Raw genomic sequence first — 22413 nt, 5'->3', positions numbered from 1 at the left:
GAGTCTACACCCACTGGAAATGTAATAAATGGCTGCGTTTACCGTTACTTTTTTCACCAAGGGGTTGTGGTGTAAAGTACTTCTGCGTGTGAGTGTGAGTGTATTTGTGTGTGGTTGAGTTGAGCGAAATTAAGTTCATATAAAATAAAGGCAACAATATAATGGCAGTGCAGCCGTGGGAGTTAAATCGCTTCTACTTGAATTAAGGTGAATTGTCTGCCAGTTTATGTGTTTGCTTGTCTGTGTGTATTTTCCCTTCTCCCCCTCCCCCTACCCCTTCATCCTTTCTTTGTCACAGTGCATCCGTGTGCGTGGGCATAAATCTCCGTGTTGGTGAATTTTATTGTCTCCACTTGCCATGGATTTCTGAGTTATAATTGGAAGTGTAAAGCAATAAATGTAACTCTTATATCTTCGGGGGAAACAAAAGAAAAACATTTACCGTTTTCAAATGAGAAAACCAAACAAACGGAAAAAATATGCAAAAGAGTTATCTGGTCGGGGGAAAGCCAATGGCAGAAATTGAAACATCGACAAGTACGTAGGTTTTCTTTGGCATTTCCGACTGTCTTTCACAAAATAATAAACGTTGGCAACTCCTTAGTTTCATTTTTACTCATCTTTAAAGCTTAAACAGCTGAATTAATCTCAATTAGCTGTTTGCAAAATAAATTACAATCAATATGGAGGCCACCTGCCGCAGGATATTCATTCCACGGCATCCTGTCTGTGGATCCCGTTGTTATGGGATTACTTGGCAGCTCTATCTCCCGGAAGCAATCAAACTTAATCAACTGAGCTGTGGCCGCCCCCCTTGGACACGCCCCTGGAACGACGCCCCAACTCGAACTCGGATTGATGAATGAGAAATGGAGCCCATCAATGGCGCCCCTCGTTGTGGGGCAATCTGGCTGGAATATCTAAATGCCCGCTAATTTGCTTAATAATTGCATTTGGCATTAGAGCAGCGGTAGTGGCACTGCGGCTTACAGTGGATCGCCTTTTTCCATTTGCCAACCAACAATCAACGTCATTCAGCGTTTTCCTCGGGCGCCTAATGGCCCCACCAGAATCGCCAGCTCCACCATTCTGGCCCCCACTTAGAGGGGGGGGGGCGGGCAGTAATAGCAACAATATGCACCAAGACGGGAGCAAACAGCTTCATGTGGCAAGCCATCAATTCTAAGTAGATGACACCGCGCAGATAAATTTGTCCCACTAAATTGGCCAAAACATGAAATAATTGCGAATGTAATTAGTTATTGCCCACAAGAGCGAGAAGTCCGCACACACAAAGAGCGAGACGGACGCCAGAAGGCCATGGGCGGCGGAAGGGGGGAGGCGACACAAAGATGCTGATGCAGATGGGAATGAATGTGCCAGTGCAGGGGAAGGGGGGTGGGGGCTATCTGTAGCTATGAAACTGCGGGAGTGACTGCCAGGGATCACACTGGGAGAAATAAATCATAGCCTTGTTTGAGTTGATATTTATACTATATGATATGGTTGTATTTTAAGTATAAATGCAGGCCTATATAGATTTTAAATTTATGATTATTTAAATAGGAAATATTTATGTTTAATTTATTTACATTCAGTTAAGCCAAATATTTTTGTAAATCAGCCTTATCTAGGATTGTAATGATCCTTTTCTTACTTTTCAGCTATCTACAATACTCTTTTCCCACAGTGCACCCCTGCTGGTGGAGTCAAGTGGAATGCCATGCTGCAGATGCCACTTAATTTCGCACAAAAGTAAATTGTCTTGTTGCAACAGCAACAACAACAACAACAAGAACAACAACAACCAGAGCAGCAGCAGCAACAACAAGAACAAAAAGCAAGAAACAGGAACAGAAATAAAAATAAGAACAACAACCATGGCACAAGAGAAACGGACAAACATTACATGCTCTGGCTTTGAGTCCAGTTGTGGATGAGGATGTGAATGTGGATGTGGATGGGGCTTAGATGTGGCTACATAGCAGTTAGCTGGCTTTCCGCTCCGCCCACATTGCCCGCCGCCCCTTTTTGAGATCTCCCTCTGCCCCCCTCCTCACGCCACACACACCATCGCACCACCAGCAGGCTAGAAAACATTTCTGACCCGGCTGGAGGCAATGGGAACAGAACAGCCTGTTACCACCGATCTTAGCTGGTTTTTTTTCAGGGGAACGAGGCTGTTTTGGGGCCGTTTTGGGCGCGCATGCTGACGATTAAAATCTTCAGACAAATTTTGCATTTTGCTGGCGTCTCTGTCGCACACAATTCGGCCGCATGAATTAAAAGCCGTGGCAAAGCCAAGTGGCAGCCACCAAGAGAAGCTGCAAATACCCTAACAACGAAAGGAAAATACAAACAAATTGTGTAAAGTACACGAAACATCTATGACTTCCCATCTATATAAGTTGAGATAGTTTGTGGCTAACTTGGCTTATGAACTTTAAATTTCAAGTAGTTAACCATTCATAAATCCGAAGCAGGACAACTCTGCGCCAGCGAGGGCATTCGAAATTAAATTGTATCTGCAGCGACGACCTACACTTTCGCTAATGTATCTCGCAGATACAGATACCATTCCGCCGGGAGTACGTGCGTTCGCATTCGGTTTTTGGGGCGCAAATTAATTGTGCGCCCAAACGGAGCGTGCCGACGTAGACGACGACGCGCTTGATATGCGCGATTCCTTGAAATTGTTCGCCCGAAAGTGCAGCAGGCAGCACCGCATTTAATTCAATTGAAAATAGTGCGAAACTGCAGCAAAACTGCAGTGAAGCAACCACGGGCTGAAGTGAAGAAAAGCGGGCACAAAAATTTAATTGAGTATTCGAAAACGTAAACTCCGCGGCAGGAGCACGCTGCCTCGTCTTGGAGCGTTTTCGCAGAATTCTAAACTTGGAAATTAGGTTTCAGACACGACAATGTGCCTCGGCAGCCAGCAGGAGCTGGTCCTCCAGTTTTATCGGGCGCGTATCTCACGCTATTTTGTTTAATTGCATGCCCCACAACTCAATTCCAGGAATGCCTGCAGTTGACCAAAAAATTAATACCCACCTTTCGGTGTGTGGGATCGGGATCGCACATCTTTCGGCCTAAAAGGTGGCTTGGCCGTGGAAAATGATTACGGATATTTTCCATTACGCGCCCGCTATGAAATTCAAATTGTAATTACCAATTAAGAGCGCTTAGCGCGGCCATAAAAACCACAAAATGTAACTAACGCACCTGAGCCAAGGTCCGTGAAGCCAGAGGGGAAATTTTGGGCTCAAGTGAAAAGTAAATGGATATGAAATGGTTTTTTATTTGCTCGCCCCGAAGTGCGAACAAAATGAGCAGTGGCAGGGAAAACTTAATTGACGCGAGGGAATTCCGCGGAAAATGAATCATTTGCATAAGCGAAGTTGAGGGAAATGGCGGGTTTCTTTTTGGGACACTGCTGCTGTCAGGGAAATTGGTAAGAAAAGGGGACGAATACTGAATGCCCTTTTTCGATTATTAAATTGGAAGTACAGCTAAAATATATTCTCTTGACCATTTCTCCCCTACCCTGTAGCAACTGAAAAGTGAAATTTCCCGGACAGCACTGTTGATTTTCCATGTGTGCCGAAGACTGATGACTCCGAACTTCTGAAGACTCGGAAGATTCTGAAGAATCAGGTGGTTGCAACGATTCCGGGAATCGAGGAGAGCAGCTGGGCGCTCGCATAACGAGGTGAAAACATTATTTTCATTACCTAATTACCTCAATTTATTCGCGGTAATTGCGAGTGCTCTCCATTCGAGTGAGTGGATGGATCGCCATGCCGTCTGCATTGGAGTCTTTACGACCATATAGTATAGTAGTGTAGTATGTGCGCCTTTTGGCCGAGAAGCGGGTTAAGCACACGGATTTCCAATTCGCTTGACTTTATGAATGGATCTTCTGTGAATTCGCTTATGAGTGTATCTGTCTCTGGGCAATCATCGTTTGTTGAACTGGCTGTCGGCTGATGGAGATGTTGGTGTTGGGCTGGAAAAACTACAATCTGTCCGGCAGTCGGGGGAGTTTTTCCGCCACTCCACTCCATTCCACTATCCAGTATATCTGGCATAATCAGCCCATAATGAGCTCATTTGCATGTGTCCGTTTGTGGGTGTTAATTAAAAAGTGTTATGCTTGGATTTGCACTCTCAGCACTTGCTACTAAGTGCCTGTTTTGAAATGTGCCAGCGAGATGGTGTAATATGAATAAAAAGGGTTCTTACACTTTCAACAGCATATAACATATTTCAGATATCAAAGTGTAACTTAATTTGCTCTAAGGTTCAAAGTTTTCCCGCTGTGTAGCGCCAACGTAACCTCTAGCATTTGCCTGTAGTTAACCCGCTCAGTCCGCAGTTAATCAATTAAGCAGAAAACAACTGAAATCAAGTTGTAAGCAGATCTTAACTGCTCCGCCTCAATTGGGTATCCCATCCCCATCCCCTACCCCAACCCCAACCCCAACCCCTTTCCCCCCTTACAGCCCAATCGATTCCCATTCCGATTCCCTTGGCGGCTGGCCCATTGATAACTTTGAACACAAATATTATCATTGTAAATGCGCCGCCTCACAGTTGGGCGTTAATATCAAGCTGTGATTTCGGCAGGGGCGGGGGAGCCCATATATATACACAGACATATATACGTTTGATTGGGCCCCAAGCAGTGGGGCACACAGACAGAGACAGCAGGACAGCTAGAGAGAGAGAGAGAGAGAGAGAGAGAGAGAGAGAGAGTGAGAGGCAGAAGGAGAAAGAGACGACGCCAAACAAATGCCCGCAATCAGCGCAGGCGGCGCTCGGTCCATTAGGCCCGATATAAAGCTTAATTGCCGGACTCGGCCAAAATCGCAGCAGGCTACCAATGTGACCAGGCTGTGATTGTGCTGCCGACGCAGCTCATTTTCCCGATGCTGTGCACACTGGCCCAAATTTATCACTCATATCATGTTATAATCATAGTTATAATAATTCATATAAAATGTATTTAGTATAGAAATATTTACAATGAAAGTTCATCACCATAAAAGTGTTTATGGCCACTGGAAAGAAGTTTAATAACTCAACCACTTGTTGCCGCTTTCTCTCAGTGCATTTTAAGGCTTGGTTTTGGCGTCTTTTCGGTTTCTGTTTCTGTTTCGGTTTTTGTTTCTGTTTCTGTTTCAGTTTCAGGCTGCTCGCCGCTTGCCAAATGATTTGATTACGTTTTGATTAACGCATTGCACTTTCCGGCGCGCTGCGTTTTGCATGCAGCGCCACCTGCGGCTACCTGAATACCTGAAGGCGAAGCCGTTCCTAATTAATAAGCGGGCGAGGGGTCCATGCCCCCCGACTGATACCCTCGATTCCCCCCATTCGCCCTACTCGGAGGCATGGGATCCATTCTGGGGGGATTGGGGCATGGGCGTCAGACGTTGGCGTCTGTGTAGGCAGGCATTGTAATTATATACGCGTAATTAATTGCGGCGACAATCGATTTGACATCCGAGATAAAAACGGTCGGCTGCCGTGGAGAATTCATTTATCAATACTTGATGAGCAGTAAGTGCATAATAAATGTAATTGTTTTATTGCTACCCAATAAAACATCGCACGATTGCAGCTTAATTGTTAACAAATTATATTCAAAGCGCGCGAATGGCTGGCAGGTGTGTGAAATTACATTATGGCTATCATATACCCTGCAAAAAGCGTAATTCTGATATCTTAAACCTAAAAAACTGATTGAATTAAATGGGATAAGTTACAAATAATATATAATATAATATAAGAATCATGTTAGGTGTTGAAAGCTCTTCAATGTTAATCAGATTATATTTCACTCGACAATAAATTATTGTATCACAGTTCCATTGGCGGAGGAAAAACCCGCGGCTGAAACATTTAAGCCAATATTTGTTCACACTTGGCAGCGCAGAGCGCTCCGCTCGGAAATTTTCTTCCCTTATCAGCCGCAAACTGGCAAACGGGCAAACTGGCAAATAATAATAATGTTTAATTTATTTATTGAGCGCACACGCACTAACACACCTGCGCAGATCTGCGAGGAGCACGTTGGAGCCCTGTTTGCGATTCGTAAATAAATCAAAATAGCTAAATTATTTGACGTGTTGCTCGCTGCTCGCTGTGGCGACGGCGTGTTATTTCCATTTGTAATTAAATTAATTGGGTTTTAATTCCAGGCGATAAGGAACGGCGAGCAGTACATACACCACACACATTATTTGCAACTGACGCTCGGCCAACTGTCAACAACAAATAAAGTGAGTCGTGAATAAAAAATGTATTCGTTATTGAACCTGGCCTGACACTCGGACAAATCGCGCAGGAATAAAAATTATAATGCAAACAATTTGATAATCACTCAATTGCAATCGGATTTCGCCGATTGCCAGTCCAACCTCTGCCCACAGTACGTACACATTTAAATGGACAGCGATACGCATACGCATACGAATACGAATACGAATACGCATACGCCATGTGGGCCAGCCGAGTTGCCTCAGCAACCGAGTGCCTGATTAATTAAATATTAATTGCCAGCCGATAAGGCTGCTTCATCGCATTGTGTGCTTCACTCGATTCTCAAAATGCCACGATGAGTAACGCTGAAATGGCGAAATCTTCATGGCTGAACTCATTGGATTAGTTTTTTAATTGAAAGCTACTTGTTTCGTAACCCGCTAATTTTTCCTCTCAATTCCCCTTTATCAATTCGCTGCGGCCACCAATTTCAGATTTTTCTATTCACCATTCGCGATTTGCGATGGTTTTGCAATGGAAAATGCATTGCAGCATAGGCAATCGCCCTTATGCAATCACCGCGTTGAAAATAACACTTTACGTGTTAATCAAAACAAAATATTGTTTCCCTGACATTTTACGAGGCTGTCGATAATGCACTACATTCACATAATCAGCATCAAATGAGACACTTTGTAGCTCAGAGAATAGATTCGTGATTCCAATGAACTGGAAAATTCAGAATTAAGCTATATGAATGTAATTCGAACTATTGTGAAATAGTTTTGCCACCAACGGAATAAACAGACCTTTATAATTTTTTGTATAATTATATATTTTTTTCAATGATTTTTGTATGATTTTCCTTCTGCTCTTTTCGCATGTTTTTGTTTTATTTTTTCACACTTCGTTTTTATGATTTATGATTAAACAACTACAGAGGATTAACGCTATATGGTATTCATAATATATTATGCGTGTATGAACTATATGTATAGGTCTGTGGTATTATCATAAAGTACTTTTAACGGCATAGTTTATAGCATTAGATTAGTTTAGTTTAGATGCTTAGAAGTATTTTTTAAATACACAATCGATCCATTAGCTAGACTGACTTACTTTGCAAAATACAATACAATCAAATATGAATTTAGTTAATGTTGTTTTACGCTTATTGACTTGGTTTGTGCAAACGAACGACGCGACGTTCGGTTCTTTTTCATTCTTTGTCAATTGATTATACGAAACAAACGAACGAAGGTTTTTCAATTGATTGGGTTTACATGCTAGATTTATGTACAATTAGGAAACATTTTTCTGCTTGCTTTTGCTCTCGCTATATATACAAAGTTCGATTGCACAAAAATCGAAACCGGGTGCTTCTACTCCGTTTCTTATAAGTTATTTACAGGGTGTGCATTTGAAACAACATTTGGAAGTATCGTAACGTAAAATGCGCTAACATCACAGCAAAATTTTGGGGGTTTCCGCTCGAGGACCGCCGCCAGCGGTTATTTGGTTACCAGGATGAAGATGACCATGGCCACTGTGGGCCAGTGGGCGTTGGTGGCGCGCCTGATGGCGATCGTGGTGATGGCCAACCACCAACTGGGCCGCCACTTATCCCAGGTGCATCAGGCTCGGATGGAAGTACCCGGCCATGGCCCACTGGGCACCAGGAGCTCCTCTGCCCAGCGCCGCCATCTTGATCTTCTCGATCTCGGCCTCCTGCAGGCGCTTGGCCTTGGCTCTGCGGTTCTGGAACCAGATCTTCACCTGCGTTTCCGTCAGCCGCAGCGAGGAGGAGAACTCCGCCCGCTCGGCGATGCTCAGGTACTGCTTCTCCCGGAACTTCTTCTCCAGCGAGAGCAGCTGCTGTGTGGTGAAGGGGGTGCGGGGCTTCCGGTTGGGCTTGTGCTTCCGCAGGTTGCACTTGATCCGCGGCGGTTCGTTGGCATCTGGAAAATAGATGGAAAGCGTCTTGATTAGTTGTCTGTTGCACTGGTGATGCCATTAGGGCAGATGAAGGGGCTTGCATAGTGGATATTCTGCTAAGCGGACAAAGTCCCCCCATTGTCCGCGAAAAATTAAGTGGTTTCCTCAATAAATATTGATAGATTATTCAAGATTCTTGGATATATTCCTATTATTTGTGCAAAAAACATTGTCCGCTATCTGCGTTGTCCGCTCAAGGGAGACACCTACGCCAAAGTCAACCTGCACCAAATCTCAAAGTTCTGTTTGCCCTAGGGCTTTGTCCGCTTTAAGGGACACCTACTGTAGCACTGAGCATGCAAAATGCAGCCGCTCGCTGAATGAAATGTGCTGTCAACCGCCGCTGTCCTTGGCCTTGTCAATTTGGCTAAAAGCGGCAGCGGCAGCGGCAACAATATACGGTAATTACTCCTTTAAGTGGCCAATAAATTTGCTGTCTAAACTATTTGTCAGACAAAGCAGCAGCAGTAGCGACGGGAAATGCATTCCCCGGGTGAATCCCCTCCTCCTCCTCCAGCCTCCCTGCCCAACAAATCCCGATTCCCCCCTCATCCCACCACATCTCAGTTCGATTCTCTCCACAGCAAAACAATTTTAATTTGGGCATTTTGTTTTGGCAAACAAAGGCACCCAGGCAAGTAAGAGACCAGCACAACAAAAAAAGCACAAAGCAAAAAGAAACGTGCAGGCCTTATAAAGACGGGCGTTCTGTGGAGAGGGGGGTTCGCAGCAGCAGCAACAGCAGCAGCAGCAGCTGTTGCAAGTTGCAAGTTGCGAGTTGCATGCCGGGAGTGTTGTTAATGAAAGTAATGAGCTTGCCATCGGGGCTGCGCCAAAACCACAAAGATGCAAATGGCATTTTAAAGATGCAGTCAGTCCGGGTCAGATCTTCAGATCCCCCCTCTCCCGTCCCATACCACAACTCCCCCCCCCTCCCTTGAATTCCCTACCATCTTCCTTTCCAGGCACGCGTAATTTATTGAGCATTTTGTTTTCAGGCAAAACCGCGAGACAGCAGTCGAATCAAAATGAAGACAAACGCAAATGCAAATGATATGCAGCGCTTTAATTTTACGCATAATTGCACAAATTGAAATTGCCGAGTGACAAACGTGGCCAAGTTGCATGCTTTTGTAATTGCTTTTCATGCTCTGCAAATGGCAAACGATGCATTAAACAACAATGCCAGAAGGCAGAAGGCAGAAGGGCAGACCTCGAAAATCGCCGAGTCCATTGAAATAATCGCAAAAAGCATTGCAGAATATTATGGTACAATAATATGCATGGGAACATATGACTAGGAAGTGGACTTCGATGTGTTCACACACATTTTATGATGTTATGTTTTCAGTAAACAAATAAATGTCGCACGGACTGTCTGTGGACCATAAAAATGCGACTGGCGATGGAATCAGAACTAATAACCGCGGGGAAACCTGAGCTGACTGGCTCATTAAGTAATTAGTGTGACATGTCGGAGTTATGTTAATGCTGCGGCCTTATCGATATGGCCGATATACTTGTATGCATATCATTTCACTTATTTGTGTGTGCCTCGCTTTCTGGCCAGGTCGTAAAAGCGTTTTGTATGGCCCCTAACAAGGTGAATCGAAATGCGAACACTCCCGACTCCAGATTCCAGGTGCCCCGGACTTTATAATGAAGACTGCATTCACAAAATTTGTTACAGACTCTGCGACTCCGATTCGGCCTCTATAAATATAAATATACATATGGATATATACATATACATATATAAACTTTGTAATTTGGCTTGTTTCTTGGCCAGCTTGCATTCCGTGTGAAGTTTTGATTTTGTTTTGTCTTGTCTTGTTTGGTATTTTGTTGTCGCTCTTGTTGTATTGGCCGTAAATTAGTGGCCAAATTAGCATTTAAACGAGGCGGCCAAACGGTTACAGCCCTTTTTCGCTTTTGTCGCAGGTTGCTCTCTCGACTTTTACGACTCTTTTCTGTCTTACAATAATATTTATACTCAGCATGGCTTTAATATTTATATGCAAAACTCTGTTGGCTCTGTGGCTTCAAAAAATAAAATTAATAAAAATCCTAAGAAATGTATATCCCACTCTTCCACTGAGCCAACTTCCATTATTTGTATGCTGTATCGTGCTCCAATCTTGCCTTCTTTTCGTTTCGGTTTGCTTTACATTTATTTCAAAATTAATTGCTCATTTGTCGCTAAATTGTTGGAATGGGGTTTCCATAGCAAGTGCGCTGGATTCGAACCGCCCCCCTGGCCCCGCCCACCGACTGCCTGTGGCATGTTGCAAAACCTGCGGAAAAGCTACAAAAAAAAAGTCGAGGCTCAAGGGGCAAGATGGAGACGCACGTTGAAACCAGAGTGCGAGACTTGTTTTCGCCTTTTTGCTCTTTTATAGGCATTGTTGCTGCTGCTGCTGCGAGTTGCTGCGAGTTGTTGCTGCTGCGAGTTGCTGCTGCTGCTGGGGCAATACGTCGCCATTGCCAGCGCAAAATACATGCCACAAACGCCAATTGTGACATTTAGCCTATGTTTGTAATGGATTTTCAATTAATTTGAGTTCTCCGGTGTATTGTAGCCGCGACATCGTATAAGTGCATCGAGCAGCAGCAGCAACAACAGCAACAGCTGCTAAATGAGACAGGCAACAAGCAATTGTGAAATTTACGCGTATCGCTCGGTGCGGCAGCAAAATACTCGTACCAATACCAAATATCCAACAGAAAATCGCTTTATATAGCCGGCGGTGACAACGCTCGATTGATGTGCGGTGCAAATTGCTGGCAATTAATTCTTCATTAAAGCGTTTTCGCATAGCACCATCCACTTGCAGCAGCGTTTTTGCAGTGAAAACCGTTGAGCAATATGGTGTGTACTAGGATTGGATGGAGCAAATGGATTGGATGGAGTGGTTGGAGTGGATGGATTGGATGGAGCAGATGGATTGGATGGATTGGAGGCAGAGAGCGAATGGGCAGATCGCTGGCCGGATGGCTAATGCAATTACACGCTTACGGTCAAAACGGCAATCGCTTTGGGACCCCAGGCCGATTTCATAATGTGCGATTTTAATTAGCTCCAAATAGGTGTTTACCGGCTAACTGAATGATTGGGCGGCGAAGGTCCTGGGCGCAGGGAGCTCCGTTGGCCAACTGGCACCGGTTAAACGAGTCAATCAATTAGTGGGCAGCGTGCTAAGAACCAGTTGCCACAGATAAGCGGACATGGGCAGTAAAAGGGTGTTTAAAATCGCAAAATTATGCGTTGTTAATCATTAGAGTGGATATTATACATTGAAATGGGGCTTGCATCTGCATGCTGTGCACATATTTCTCTCAGTGCCGTTGCACTGCCCACTCTGTGGCAATCTTGGCACATTGCGTGCTGGCCACATATCTATTTGGACTGTTTTGCAATGAAGTTCGCTGCCTCTGGGCAAGATAAGAGTGCTCGCTTAGCCCGTGGGCTGGGTGGGGCCAGCTCTTATGACAGGTTCCCAATGCTATTTAATTACTCAGGTGCAACGCAGCAGCAACAGCCACAGCAGCAACAGCAACAAGCGCAGCAGCAACACATTTACAGCAGCAGCAACAAGCAACAGCAGGCAGCTCAAATTAGTTGAACTACCAATTGTCTACAAATATTTAGCAAATGTTTTCTCAACCTCACAGATACACACTACCACACACACACCTAGCACCCCCACAGCCGCAGCTCTTAACCCATCACCACCATCGCCATCAGCAGCAGCAGCAGCACCTTCGCTTTGTCTGGCCTGGTAATTTAATGCAAATAAATTTTATTTACCAAAACATACATCAAAATGTCTGCGCCGCCACACGCCCCCTCGAAGGCCCCCTGAAGAGACCCCCATGCCCCAACCGCAACCCCACCTCCCTTGCCCACGTCCCTGCGTTGCATGTGTGTATTTAGTACAGCGTATGCACGTTAGATGGCGTGCAGAATGCAAATATTATTTTAGCTTTTGACTCTCTCGGCTTGGAGCCTTGCAAATGGTGTTAAAACGCATGCAAACGGCTCCCCAGCTCCCCCAAGCCCCCCTTAACCCTCCTGAGCCCCCTGGTCTTCCTTAACCCTCTTCTCTTCTCGCTTTTCGCCAACCAGCAGCCGTCTGTCAGCGTTTAAATTGCTGCCGTTGCTGTTGAAAATTGCGTGTTTGGGTGGGCGTTGCTGACATGCCACACCCACCGTTTTGGCCAGGTTTTCTCGCCCCTCTTTCTCTCTCTCTCTTTCACTCCCTTGCCAAGAAACGTGGTGTGCGTGTGTGTGTGTGGCTGGCTCTATGTATTTATGCAATGACTCCCAAGTTGTTGCTCGTTTGTTCAGCTTGAAAATTAATTTCTATAATGGCTGCCAAGAATTGCAGCTGCAATGCGTGGTGGTGGTTGAACAACAGGGGCCATCGATGGGTTAAAGGGGGGCAAAAAATGGGTGGCATGTGCAGCATACGTGACTCGACTGCGCTTGCAATTAGTTAAATTATGAAGGCACAAAGGGAATTCCCCATATTGCAACACGAAGATGCTAATCAAATGGCAAGGCAAAAACCATCCAACTTATGGCCCACACAAATGCCTTTTAAGAGTATGTATGTGTGTGTTCCCTCTAATCGAAGGTAGTTTAATTTAATAGGCCATGAAGGAGCCGACAAGCGGTAGCCAAAGAGATACAACCTCTATCTGCAGTTGAGCTGTTCTGCAGGTTCCGAAGGCACTAAGTACCTAACACTTGACATAATGCCGCAGAAGATAGCGGCGCAGGTCAGAAGGGAAACCCTCCGGAAAACAGGGGATCATCAGTCCACTGAAGACAGCAACCTGCTGCGCTAATGAGACACGCTGAATACAGGAACCAGCAACTGAAACCGATACCGAAGGCCTCAACAAAAAACACAAAAACAGCTGCCAAATGATACGAAACGAAACGCAATGAAATGAGGTGAAATGAAGTTGTTCGACTGTATTTTATACACAGGCAGCAGTTGACAGCCAAATGACAAAATAAGCGGCAAATGTTTGGAATAGTTTATTCATCTCGGGCTGTCTGCATCTCGGCCTCTTTATAGGGAAGGGACAACAGATAGCTCAAGTGGCTGAATTGATGGCCCACATCGAGATTGATTTATTTCGATCTTCTAAGCAGCTCCCTTTCGAAATATTTTGGAATTTAGGCAGGCACTTTTGGAAATGCAGTTCTGACATTCCGTGTATTAATAGTTCATAAATTGAATAGGGTCAGTACTATGGTAATTTTGGTGCTAACCCACTTTAAAGCCCAAATTTCCTAATACGACACTCTATTTGAAGCCCTTTTTCCAGCGCAACCGACAGCTTTATAAAACAATGCTAAGTGTTGGCTAAAAAAGCCGAGCAAATGCCGCAAAAACAGGAACAATAGTTGCTGGTCTGCATATAAAAAGCAAATTTACACTTTTTTGCCCACCGCCCTTGCGGAGTTTTTTCGAGTGTTTGAGCAACTTTAAGGAGCGGAGCGGAAACGCAAAGTTCGCGATGGCCGCGTAAAGTTCACATGTCAGTGCGGCATCAAAGTGTGACTTGGCGAGTGTTTTCCCTGATTTTCCCTCAGTTTTTCCCCATGGCACAGCGGCTTTTTTGTCCAGGAAATGCAGGCAAAGTGTGAACTGTGCATGCAGATAGAGATCGCCATAGTTAAGCAGCCAGACTCGCTTCAATTAGTCTGGCTGGTCGGTTAGACAGTCCGCTTTTTATGCGTTTATTATTAGATTTTCGAATTCGGATGGTGATGGGGGGCTGGCTGACTGGCTGACTGGTTGACTGGCTGTCAGACCGGAAAACACCGAAAAACGCCGCTGACCACCGGGTGCAATGAATAATCAGACGTGGCCAATTGAGTCAAATCACAGCCGACGCGACTATCATCGGCCTGGCGATCATCATCACCATCATCATCACCATAATCATCACCATCATCAGTGTAATAATCATCATCATCAAATAATGGGCCCAGCAATCAGGCAGTTTTCATTGTTTTATTTAAGGCCCCGCAATAATTGCCACGCACTTTGACTACAAACTGCAGCCACGATCACCACGATCACCACGATCACCACGATCCATTGCTCATGGAGATTATGACGACGATGACGACGAGGTGGCCATGATGGCCATGATGGAGCACCCGCAGCTCGCGTCCGACCAGGAGCAGAGTCACCATCGATGCCAATTAAGGCGAGGGGCGGCAGTTAATTGAATTAAAATGCGACACAAAATGGTGTAGATAAACTTGCCACCGCACATGGGGCATGGCATACTCGTAAAACAATGAGGGGTGGCGCAAAGGGAACACCACTGAAATTCCACCATTAAATAAATCGTTTTTGAATACACATCGCTGGCTGCTAATGGGGAATTTGCTCTCGAGCGGAATTCACGTATTTCTATTGTTCGTGGGTTCAAAAGATTATGTTTATGGGTTTACAGCTAATGATAAGTATATGGAATGTTGCTATATACACTAATATTTCTTCAGCTATTTTCTAAACAAACTTTAAGTTGTGTTTCATTAAGTAAAGCTTTTCATCTATATTTTCTCCCTAATCTTCAAGGTTTAAATTACCCCTTTGGACAGCAGTTAAGCACATGTAGCTGATAAGGTTTATCATTTCCTCTCTAGGAAGCATAAAAACCGAAAACAAGCTGGCAAAAACCCCACTTAACCCTGGCGATATACTGGATAGCGACACTTACCTCCACCGAATCCTGCTCCCGGAAACATGCCAGGCGGTCCGAAGGGCGGCATTTGTCTGGTTCCTGGCCACGGAACGCCGCCGCCCATTCCCGTCCAGGCCACCGCCGCGGCGGCCAGCGCACTGAAGGGTGTCGGGCGGATGGGCACATGACCGGAGGCGAGGGCCGCCGGGGAAAGTATCGTGGATTGCATGTGCGAGCCCGGCGGCGGACCGTGTGGCGATTCCATGGACTTGCCGCTGCCGTCGAGGCCGTCGGGCGTGGAGCGGGGCGAGTCGTCGGCGTTCATGTCCTCGATATCCACAATGGAGTCCTCCTCCTCGTCGTGATCGGCCTCGTGGTCCTGCAGCATCTCCTCGTCGTACTCCAGCTCGGAGTCCGTGTGGCTGCCCAGCGGCGAATGGCGTTCGTTTTTGGCGGGAGTGGCGGCCACATTGCCCTGCGATCCCAGAGCGGATCCCAGGGGCGTCGAGCTGGGCGTGGAGCTGGTGGAGGCGGGTGGCGAGTTGGCCCGGGCGTCGGCCTGCTGCTGCTGCTGCCGCAGCTGGGCGGCCATCGCCTGGTGCTGGGCATGTGCCGCCGCTGCCGCATGGGCGGCTTGCAGCAAGTGGGCGTGGTGCGCGACGGCGGCGGGATGGAAGGTGTTGGCGGGAACTTGGGCGGCCGCACTGGCCGGCGGAGGCGGCGGCGTGCTGCTGGCCTGGGAGATGGGCGAGGTGGCGGCCGAACTGGTCAGGTTCTGGGGTCCATCTGCCGCCTGGTTGGGTGGCGTTCTGGGCCGCGTGTCCGCCAGGAGGGAGGCCACGCTAAAGTTGCTCAGTCGGGAGGTGGTCTTGTGCAGATGATGGGCCGGCGGATGCACTGCGGCCAGCTGGAGCGCCGCCGCCTGCTGCTGCTGTTGCTGCTGCTGCTGGTGTTGGTGGTGCTGCTGCAGCAGATGCTGCTGGTGGGCCAGCAGCAGTGCCGACGGCGAGGTGGGACTGGCCAGGGCGTTCAGGCCAGCCGGATGGTGGCTGGGACTCAGGTTGGTCAGGTTGGTTAGGTTGCTGCTGGCCATGTTGCCGGTGCTCAGGTTGCTGCCGCTGTTGCTGCCGCTGTTGCTGCTGCTGTTGCTGCTGCTGCTGATGATGAGGTTGCCCGCGGGAGTGTTGCTGCTCGGCGGCACCGTGGGACTGGTCATCGTCTGGCGCAGACCTGTAACTGTCATGCTCGCTGGGCTGAGCTTTAACATAAAGCCTTTGTGGTTCGTTTGTGTAACTGTGGCTCGTTAATACTTTGCTTTAGGTGCGTCGGTTAATTGGTTCATTGAGACATGGTCTGCTGCTAATTTGTTTTGATTATCTTTCAATTAATGCGCTCGTTCATCACACGCTTGGGCAACACACAGACACACACTGACACACGCGGCGTTTTGTATATTTTTCTTTTTTCAGGGGCTATTTATTTCCAGAGAGAGACACGTCCTCTTGAGATCACGTCTGTTCTGCGACTGAAACTATAGTCGCAGTTTCGGATGCACCGCTGCCTGCCACACAGATACTCACGCACACCACTGCCACACTCGACGATTGGTGGTGGGTAACCGGCTGTGCAGAGCGTGCCTCTCTTTCTCGCGCGTGGTGGAGTCAACCTGGTGCGACACCATTTTTATTGGTTTCGAGACTAGCGCTCTCGCTCTTTTTTTTCCGGTGTGAGTTTCGTATTTCTCCACTTTTCCGACTTTTGTTCCGCCTTCTTTGCTCTTTCGCTCTCGCTTCAGTGTGGTGAGTTTGCCGCACTCTGGCAGACAGAGATGGTGCAGCACCCCCATAGTATGGCCGTCCCTGTCGCACGCCTAATTATTATTGAATAATTCAATCTTCAAAGCGTTTTTCCACTTTTTTCTCATTCTTTTTTTTTCGTATTCGAGCTGCTGCGCGTATTAGCATTTTATAACAAGCAGCGGCGGCAAACGCCTGTCCATTTCCACTCTGGTTTTCTGGCTTTTCCTTGCCGCTTTCCTTCCCCATTTCTCCCAATCTCCCTCTCTCTTTCTTTTACGACTTCATTTGGCCAAATTGGCGTGATTTTTTAAGCTTTATGTACCCCGTATGTACATACATACATATATATGTATAGACCAGGGGGCTCTTTCCAAATTTAATTGGCACTCCTACATGTCCTTGGCGTACAAGAACAATATAATAAATAATAAGCCCATCATTATCAGGGCCCCAAAACCATCAAACGTCGGACGGGGCAAGGCATTATCGCAAAGCTGCAATCTCGGTCAGGAAATTATGTTTTTTCTTCCCTTTTGCTGCACCTCAGGAGATAAGCCATAAAAATCGGATCGGGCCACATAAATCGAGCAACCCGGCCGAATCAATCACATACGTATACAATATATACATAAATCTGAAATATGCAGGGTTATATAGAATTTTGCCATCCCCCATAAGCTCCATAAATTGCTCAAGAGGGAGGGGGGAGATCCCCCGCACCCTTCATAATTTTCGCTCTACAAATTAAACTCATTTTAAGGATTATTATGTGAAATTGTTGGCTTGAAAACTTTTGCCAGCCATTGTTCAGCTGCTCCTTTGTTTTCCGCTGCTCGAAGGACCAAGTTGTGAAAATGTGGAAATGGGAAATGCGAAATGGGCGGCGGATTGTGCGGGTGGGCGGGGCTTGGCTCGGCTTTCGGCTTTTGGGGGCGGCAAGTTGGTGAAAGGATTTTAATGACAATTGCCAGTGGGTGGAAAATAAAGAGCTCAATTAGAACAGTTGACGAATGGCTGTGTGGTTGCCTTAATTAGTTGCAAACGATGCTGAAAATGAAACGACGCTGCATGATGACAGAAATTCTAGCCAATTAATTTGGGTTTTTGTGCAAATGGGTTGGTTGAAATGCAAAAGTGATTTTCTATTAATTACAACATTTCTGAACTTTTGCCAAACACTTCCCAAAATTGTTTTTAATTACACTTAAAAGAAAGCCCGGCCGTAAACCCATTTACGAACCTCACACATTTCCCAGCCATTCAATTAACACTTTATATAACTCTTACCACTTTTCCAAACGCCCCTTCACTGATTACAATTTTTCCTACTTCCCAAAACTTGAGCTCTTCATTACGATGCCCAACAATTGCGCTTTCTTTTCAATTAAACATTTCGAAATGGCGGCAAAATGTGTTGAGATGCCGAGAGCTGCCACTCAGCTCGTTAATATCATTGTCTGCGTCTCATTCTCTAGACTTTGTGCCGTTGGCATAAACAATTATAGCCAATTACAAATATTAATTTCACAGGCCAAGCACGTCGAGCGTTTCTTTTATTTTCCACTACTTAACCACCATCATTATTCATTGCGCTTTGAAATACGCAAATGAGCGCCGAAAAAAGCCATACAACAACGAGGCGCAAATTAATTTTTCAATAAACATCATAAGCGAGCTCCAGCCCACTCCACTCCCCCCTCCACCCTCTCTGCCACTAGTCCGAGATGAAACGAAACCGGCAAAAGCAGCAGCAAGGCGGCCAATAACAAAAGCACCAACAAAGTCCACGCTTCGGCCGAGTTGGTCAATTGATAAATGGCCGCCGATTTGCTTGCGTGCAGTGATGACAACCAAACATTTTAAAAACCAGCTAAGAAAAGATTTAAATATATTTAAGTAGAAAGCACTCTTATGTAACTAGAAATATGTATCTTTAGTTTAGCCCATACAATTATTTCATCTTGTAGTGCAAGAACAAAGAACAAATATTATTTTCACCTTCAAATAAGTTGAGATATATGTTTAAGAACTTAATTTTCAACTGGCGGTATTTTCGGATAACCTAAAAAACTTTAAACTGAAAAATATACCAAACTAGCTAGAGTTGGCTACTAAAAAGCCTGCTGGACAGCACTAAGTGCGTGGATCGAAAAGATCACTTCGTTTTCCTCATTTCCTTCGCTCCCCGACCGTATGTATGTATGTATGTATGTAAATGTTTTGATAGTTTTTCATAATTTTTCGAATTTATATTTCCCGCCGCCAACCGATTCCAATTCCAGTTTGATTGTAGAAGCTTTGGCCGCGGAATGAGAGGTGGGGCTACATGGACTTATATAGTTGGCCATGATTGAGTGGGTGTGCCGTTGTGTGTGCGTGTGTGTGTGGGTGTTGCATATTTATGTGGGTTGCCGCTTTTGCTTCGTGTGCCTTTTTTGTGCGGCAATTAAATGAGAATTTGGTGTTTTATTGTGCAATTAATTCCGAATTGAATTGCATAATTGTTTGTATCCGAGAGTGAGCAATTACCCAGTCAGCAAATTGTTTATTATACCAGCTGGATATGAGAACATTGCTAGACTGTGAATCAAGTTTAATAGTTTCTTTTAGCTATATACAGACTGAAAACACTAAATCACTTATATATTTAAAGCACTATTTTAATTAAATAATGCAGAAAGGGATGCAAATGCGCAAACATCCTCTCAAAGATAATTAGCAACTTGCCGAATTTAATCCCATTCCCCACATTTCAAGGGACCTCTAAATGACGCTAATTTCATAGCGACCCAGCCACCAGTCCGGCCCACAGGGGGCGGCACTGTGCCAGGACAACCAGCCAAGCGGCGCATAATCAAAATTTCATTATCCTTGCGATGCGTTAAATCGCTTAAACAGCCGAAAAAGCGAGGCAAACGAGAGAGCCACCCAAGCCACCAACTCCACCCATAGAAATAACCTTAGCGACCAGCAAACAGTTGACATGTTGACAGTTGAGAAATTTCCGAAGGACGCAGGACGAGGCTGTTGCGAAACTCGGCTCAATAAGCGCGCTGCTGCAAAGGACGAAAAGAGATGGTGGATCCTGGGGATGCGATGCTTTTCGAGGGGTTGTTTGACGGCCGAGTAAATAAACCATCCCCCTTGGAAAACCCTGCGGTTGTCAGTCAGTCATTTAGTCACAGCGGCTGTTGTGGCAATTGCGGCTGCCTCACACAGATACTCACCCATACAGAGTCACTCTCCACTCCACACACACTCGCACACTACTAAGCGATGGGGTGTTGATGATGGCGCAGAACGCTCGTTTATTGAATTACATCCGCATGGCTGAGCATTTAACGAGCTCTCGGGTGTCGTTTTGCTGATGGCGTAAATGTTTGGCAAACAACAAGCAAATAAATAAAGTTCTGATTTGGCACTGATTGCCTTCGGTGGGTGGATGTGGATATGAATATAGATGTGTATGTGTATGTGTATGTGTATGTGTATGTGTATGTGGACCCAATCGCTGGGTGGCGGCTGATTGACAGCGGTCTTTGGCTCTATTACAATTTTTTTATTTCACCCTCCTGGCTCATAGGAAGCAGCACACGGCCCAAAATGATTACATGATGATTTCAATATGATTTTAGATCATTATAATTAGTATAAATATAATTAGTACATAGTTACAAGGTTAAGGGAGAACTACAGATATATAAGGGAAAAAGAATGTTTGTTATATCTTATGAAAATAAGAATATATAATTTATATATGTATATTCAAAGCTATTCAAAGTATGATCATACATTATTTTAACTTTCTCGATATAGTATTTATTTGTATATTTCTTTCACTGTAGCAGCGCACAAAAAAGCTGGTCGTGCGTCGCAAGCTCGTTTATGATTATTATTTTTTGCTGCCATTTTTATTAATTCATTTTGTATTTACTCTATTTATTCGACTTATTCTATTTATTCAGTTCGGTGCGGTGCGGTGCGTTGTGCGTTGTGCACCGTATTATGCCCGCCCACCCTAGACAGCTTCTTATCTTCATTGCCGGCATTATGTGAGATAAGCGCAGGACGACGACAACGAAGACAGGGACAACAACAAGGACAACAAGGACAACGGGGACGACGCTGGCAAACAACAGGGAAAATGCCACCCAGCCGGGAATTATCCACCCACCCCGAGCGCCAAACGGTTGGCCCATAAAAATGTAAATCAAATAAATTTACCTAATATCAAATTTCCCCTTCAGCTGGCAAGCTAACAAGGCAGCAACCTCCGCTTCTCCACCTCCACCTCTCCCTCTCCCACCCCCTGGCATTTTTCACGATGCCAGGACTTTACACCCTCTTGTCAGCCTTCCAGCCCCCTGCCATTTTCCTTTTCCCCCCTCGGCCACCAGCAGAAGCAGCGGCAGCATCATCATCATCATTCACGCTCATCCTTTATCCGCTCGTTTAACAATCGTTTAATAATTTAGCCTGGTAAATAACACTAGCACTAACACTCCACTCCCGACCAGGCCAGCAGTCCTGCCTTTGGGCCTGCACTGGGATTGGGATTGGGTTGGCACTGGGTTTGGGTTTGGGTTGGGAGTCGCAATGGTGAGATGCTGGCTGTGTGGGCTTTGGCTTTTCTTAGGATGCGCACAGTGGTAACTTACTGGCTTTTTGTGCGGATTTATTACCACTAAATGGTCGTAATATTGCCAACATAGCTTGGATGGCAAATACTATCATTTAGAAAGATTAGATGCTTCTCTATAATAACACAGTATCGTTATGTGAAGTTTGGGTTTGATTGATTTAAATTGATTTTATAAATTTTTTCAACAGTCTCAAATCTGTTCTTAAATCTCTTCAAAGTACAACATATGCAGTACCTATAATCCTCTTAAAATATAGAGTACAGAAATATATGTGTACATATACCATCTATTGCCATAGACTTTCACAATTTCCACATGCCCATTGTGTCCTTTCTCTCCGTTTGCCTCCGTGCGCCTTATCCTTGCAGCATATTAGCTACTATCATGTGCCCAACCGCAACCCCCCAAACAACTGGCGCCGAAATATTTTCCACCCGACGGGCTAACCAAATACCAGATACCCACTGAGCTGGTGGCTGCTGGTGGGCAGAGAAGATGGCTGCTGCAAGGATACTTGGCCCGAGTCATTTAGCCATTTAACTTTGGCTTAATTCAATTTGCAATTTTTCAAAAGCCTTCGGCTTGGTTTTTGGTTTCGGTGTCGGTGTCGGTTTCTGGCCCCCGTGGCAACCAGGGGGATGCTGGTTGGATTTGGCGACGAGGTTGGGGGCCATGGAGAGCATACGCTTTTCAAGCGTTTTTATGGCCTTCTGCCTTTGGGGGTTGACTTTTGTAATTTCAGCCGGCTGCTTCCTGGCGCAGGATGTGCGGTTCTGTCGCCCTTTATGTGCCACCATTCCCCCGACCCCCTGTGCATATATTTACTCGCATCCCGGGGGTTTTTCGAATCTGAATCTCGATGTGAATGTGAATGTGGAGGTGGATGGGCAGAGTAGAGTCATCCTTGGCTCTGGGGACTCTTGGCTTTATTTGTCGTCGCTTGGCTAATGAATTTTGATTGTTTTTCGCGTGGGAGGACGACGACGGCAACGACGACG

At 45.7% G+C, this 22413-nt stretch overlaps 1 protein-coding gene across 1 annotated transcript; it reads right to left on the bottom strand.

Annotated features, from left to right (window-relative positions):
* Positions 1-7119: 7119 nt before the first annotated feature.
* LOC122620163 (muscle segmentation homeobox) lies at positions 7120-16481 on the bottom strand. Its single transcript, XM_043797495.1, has 2 exons — positions 15010-16481; positions 7120-8222 (listed from the first exon to the last, which is right to left on the bottom strand). The coding sequence occupies exons 1-2, from the start codon at positions 16238-16240 to the stop codon at positions 7885-7887; spliced, it is 1569 nt and encodes a 522-aa protein (XP_043653430.1). The 5' UTR covers positions 16241-16481; the 3' UTR covers positions 7120-7884.
* Positions 16482-22413: the final 5932 nt, after the last annotated feature.

The sequence above is a fragment of the Drosophila teissieri genome, chromosome 3R, assembly GCF_016746235.2.
Source record: "Drosophila teissieri strain GT53w chromosome 3R, Prin_Dtei_1.1, whole genome shotgun sequence".
Classification (NCBI taxonomy): domain Eukaryota; kingdom Metazoa; phylum Arthropoda; class Insecta; order Diptera; family Drosophilidae; genus Drosophila; species Drosophila teissieri.
This window is presented reverse-complemented; position numbering and strand designations above follow the sequence as displayed.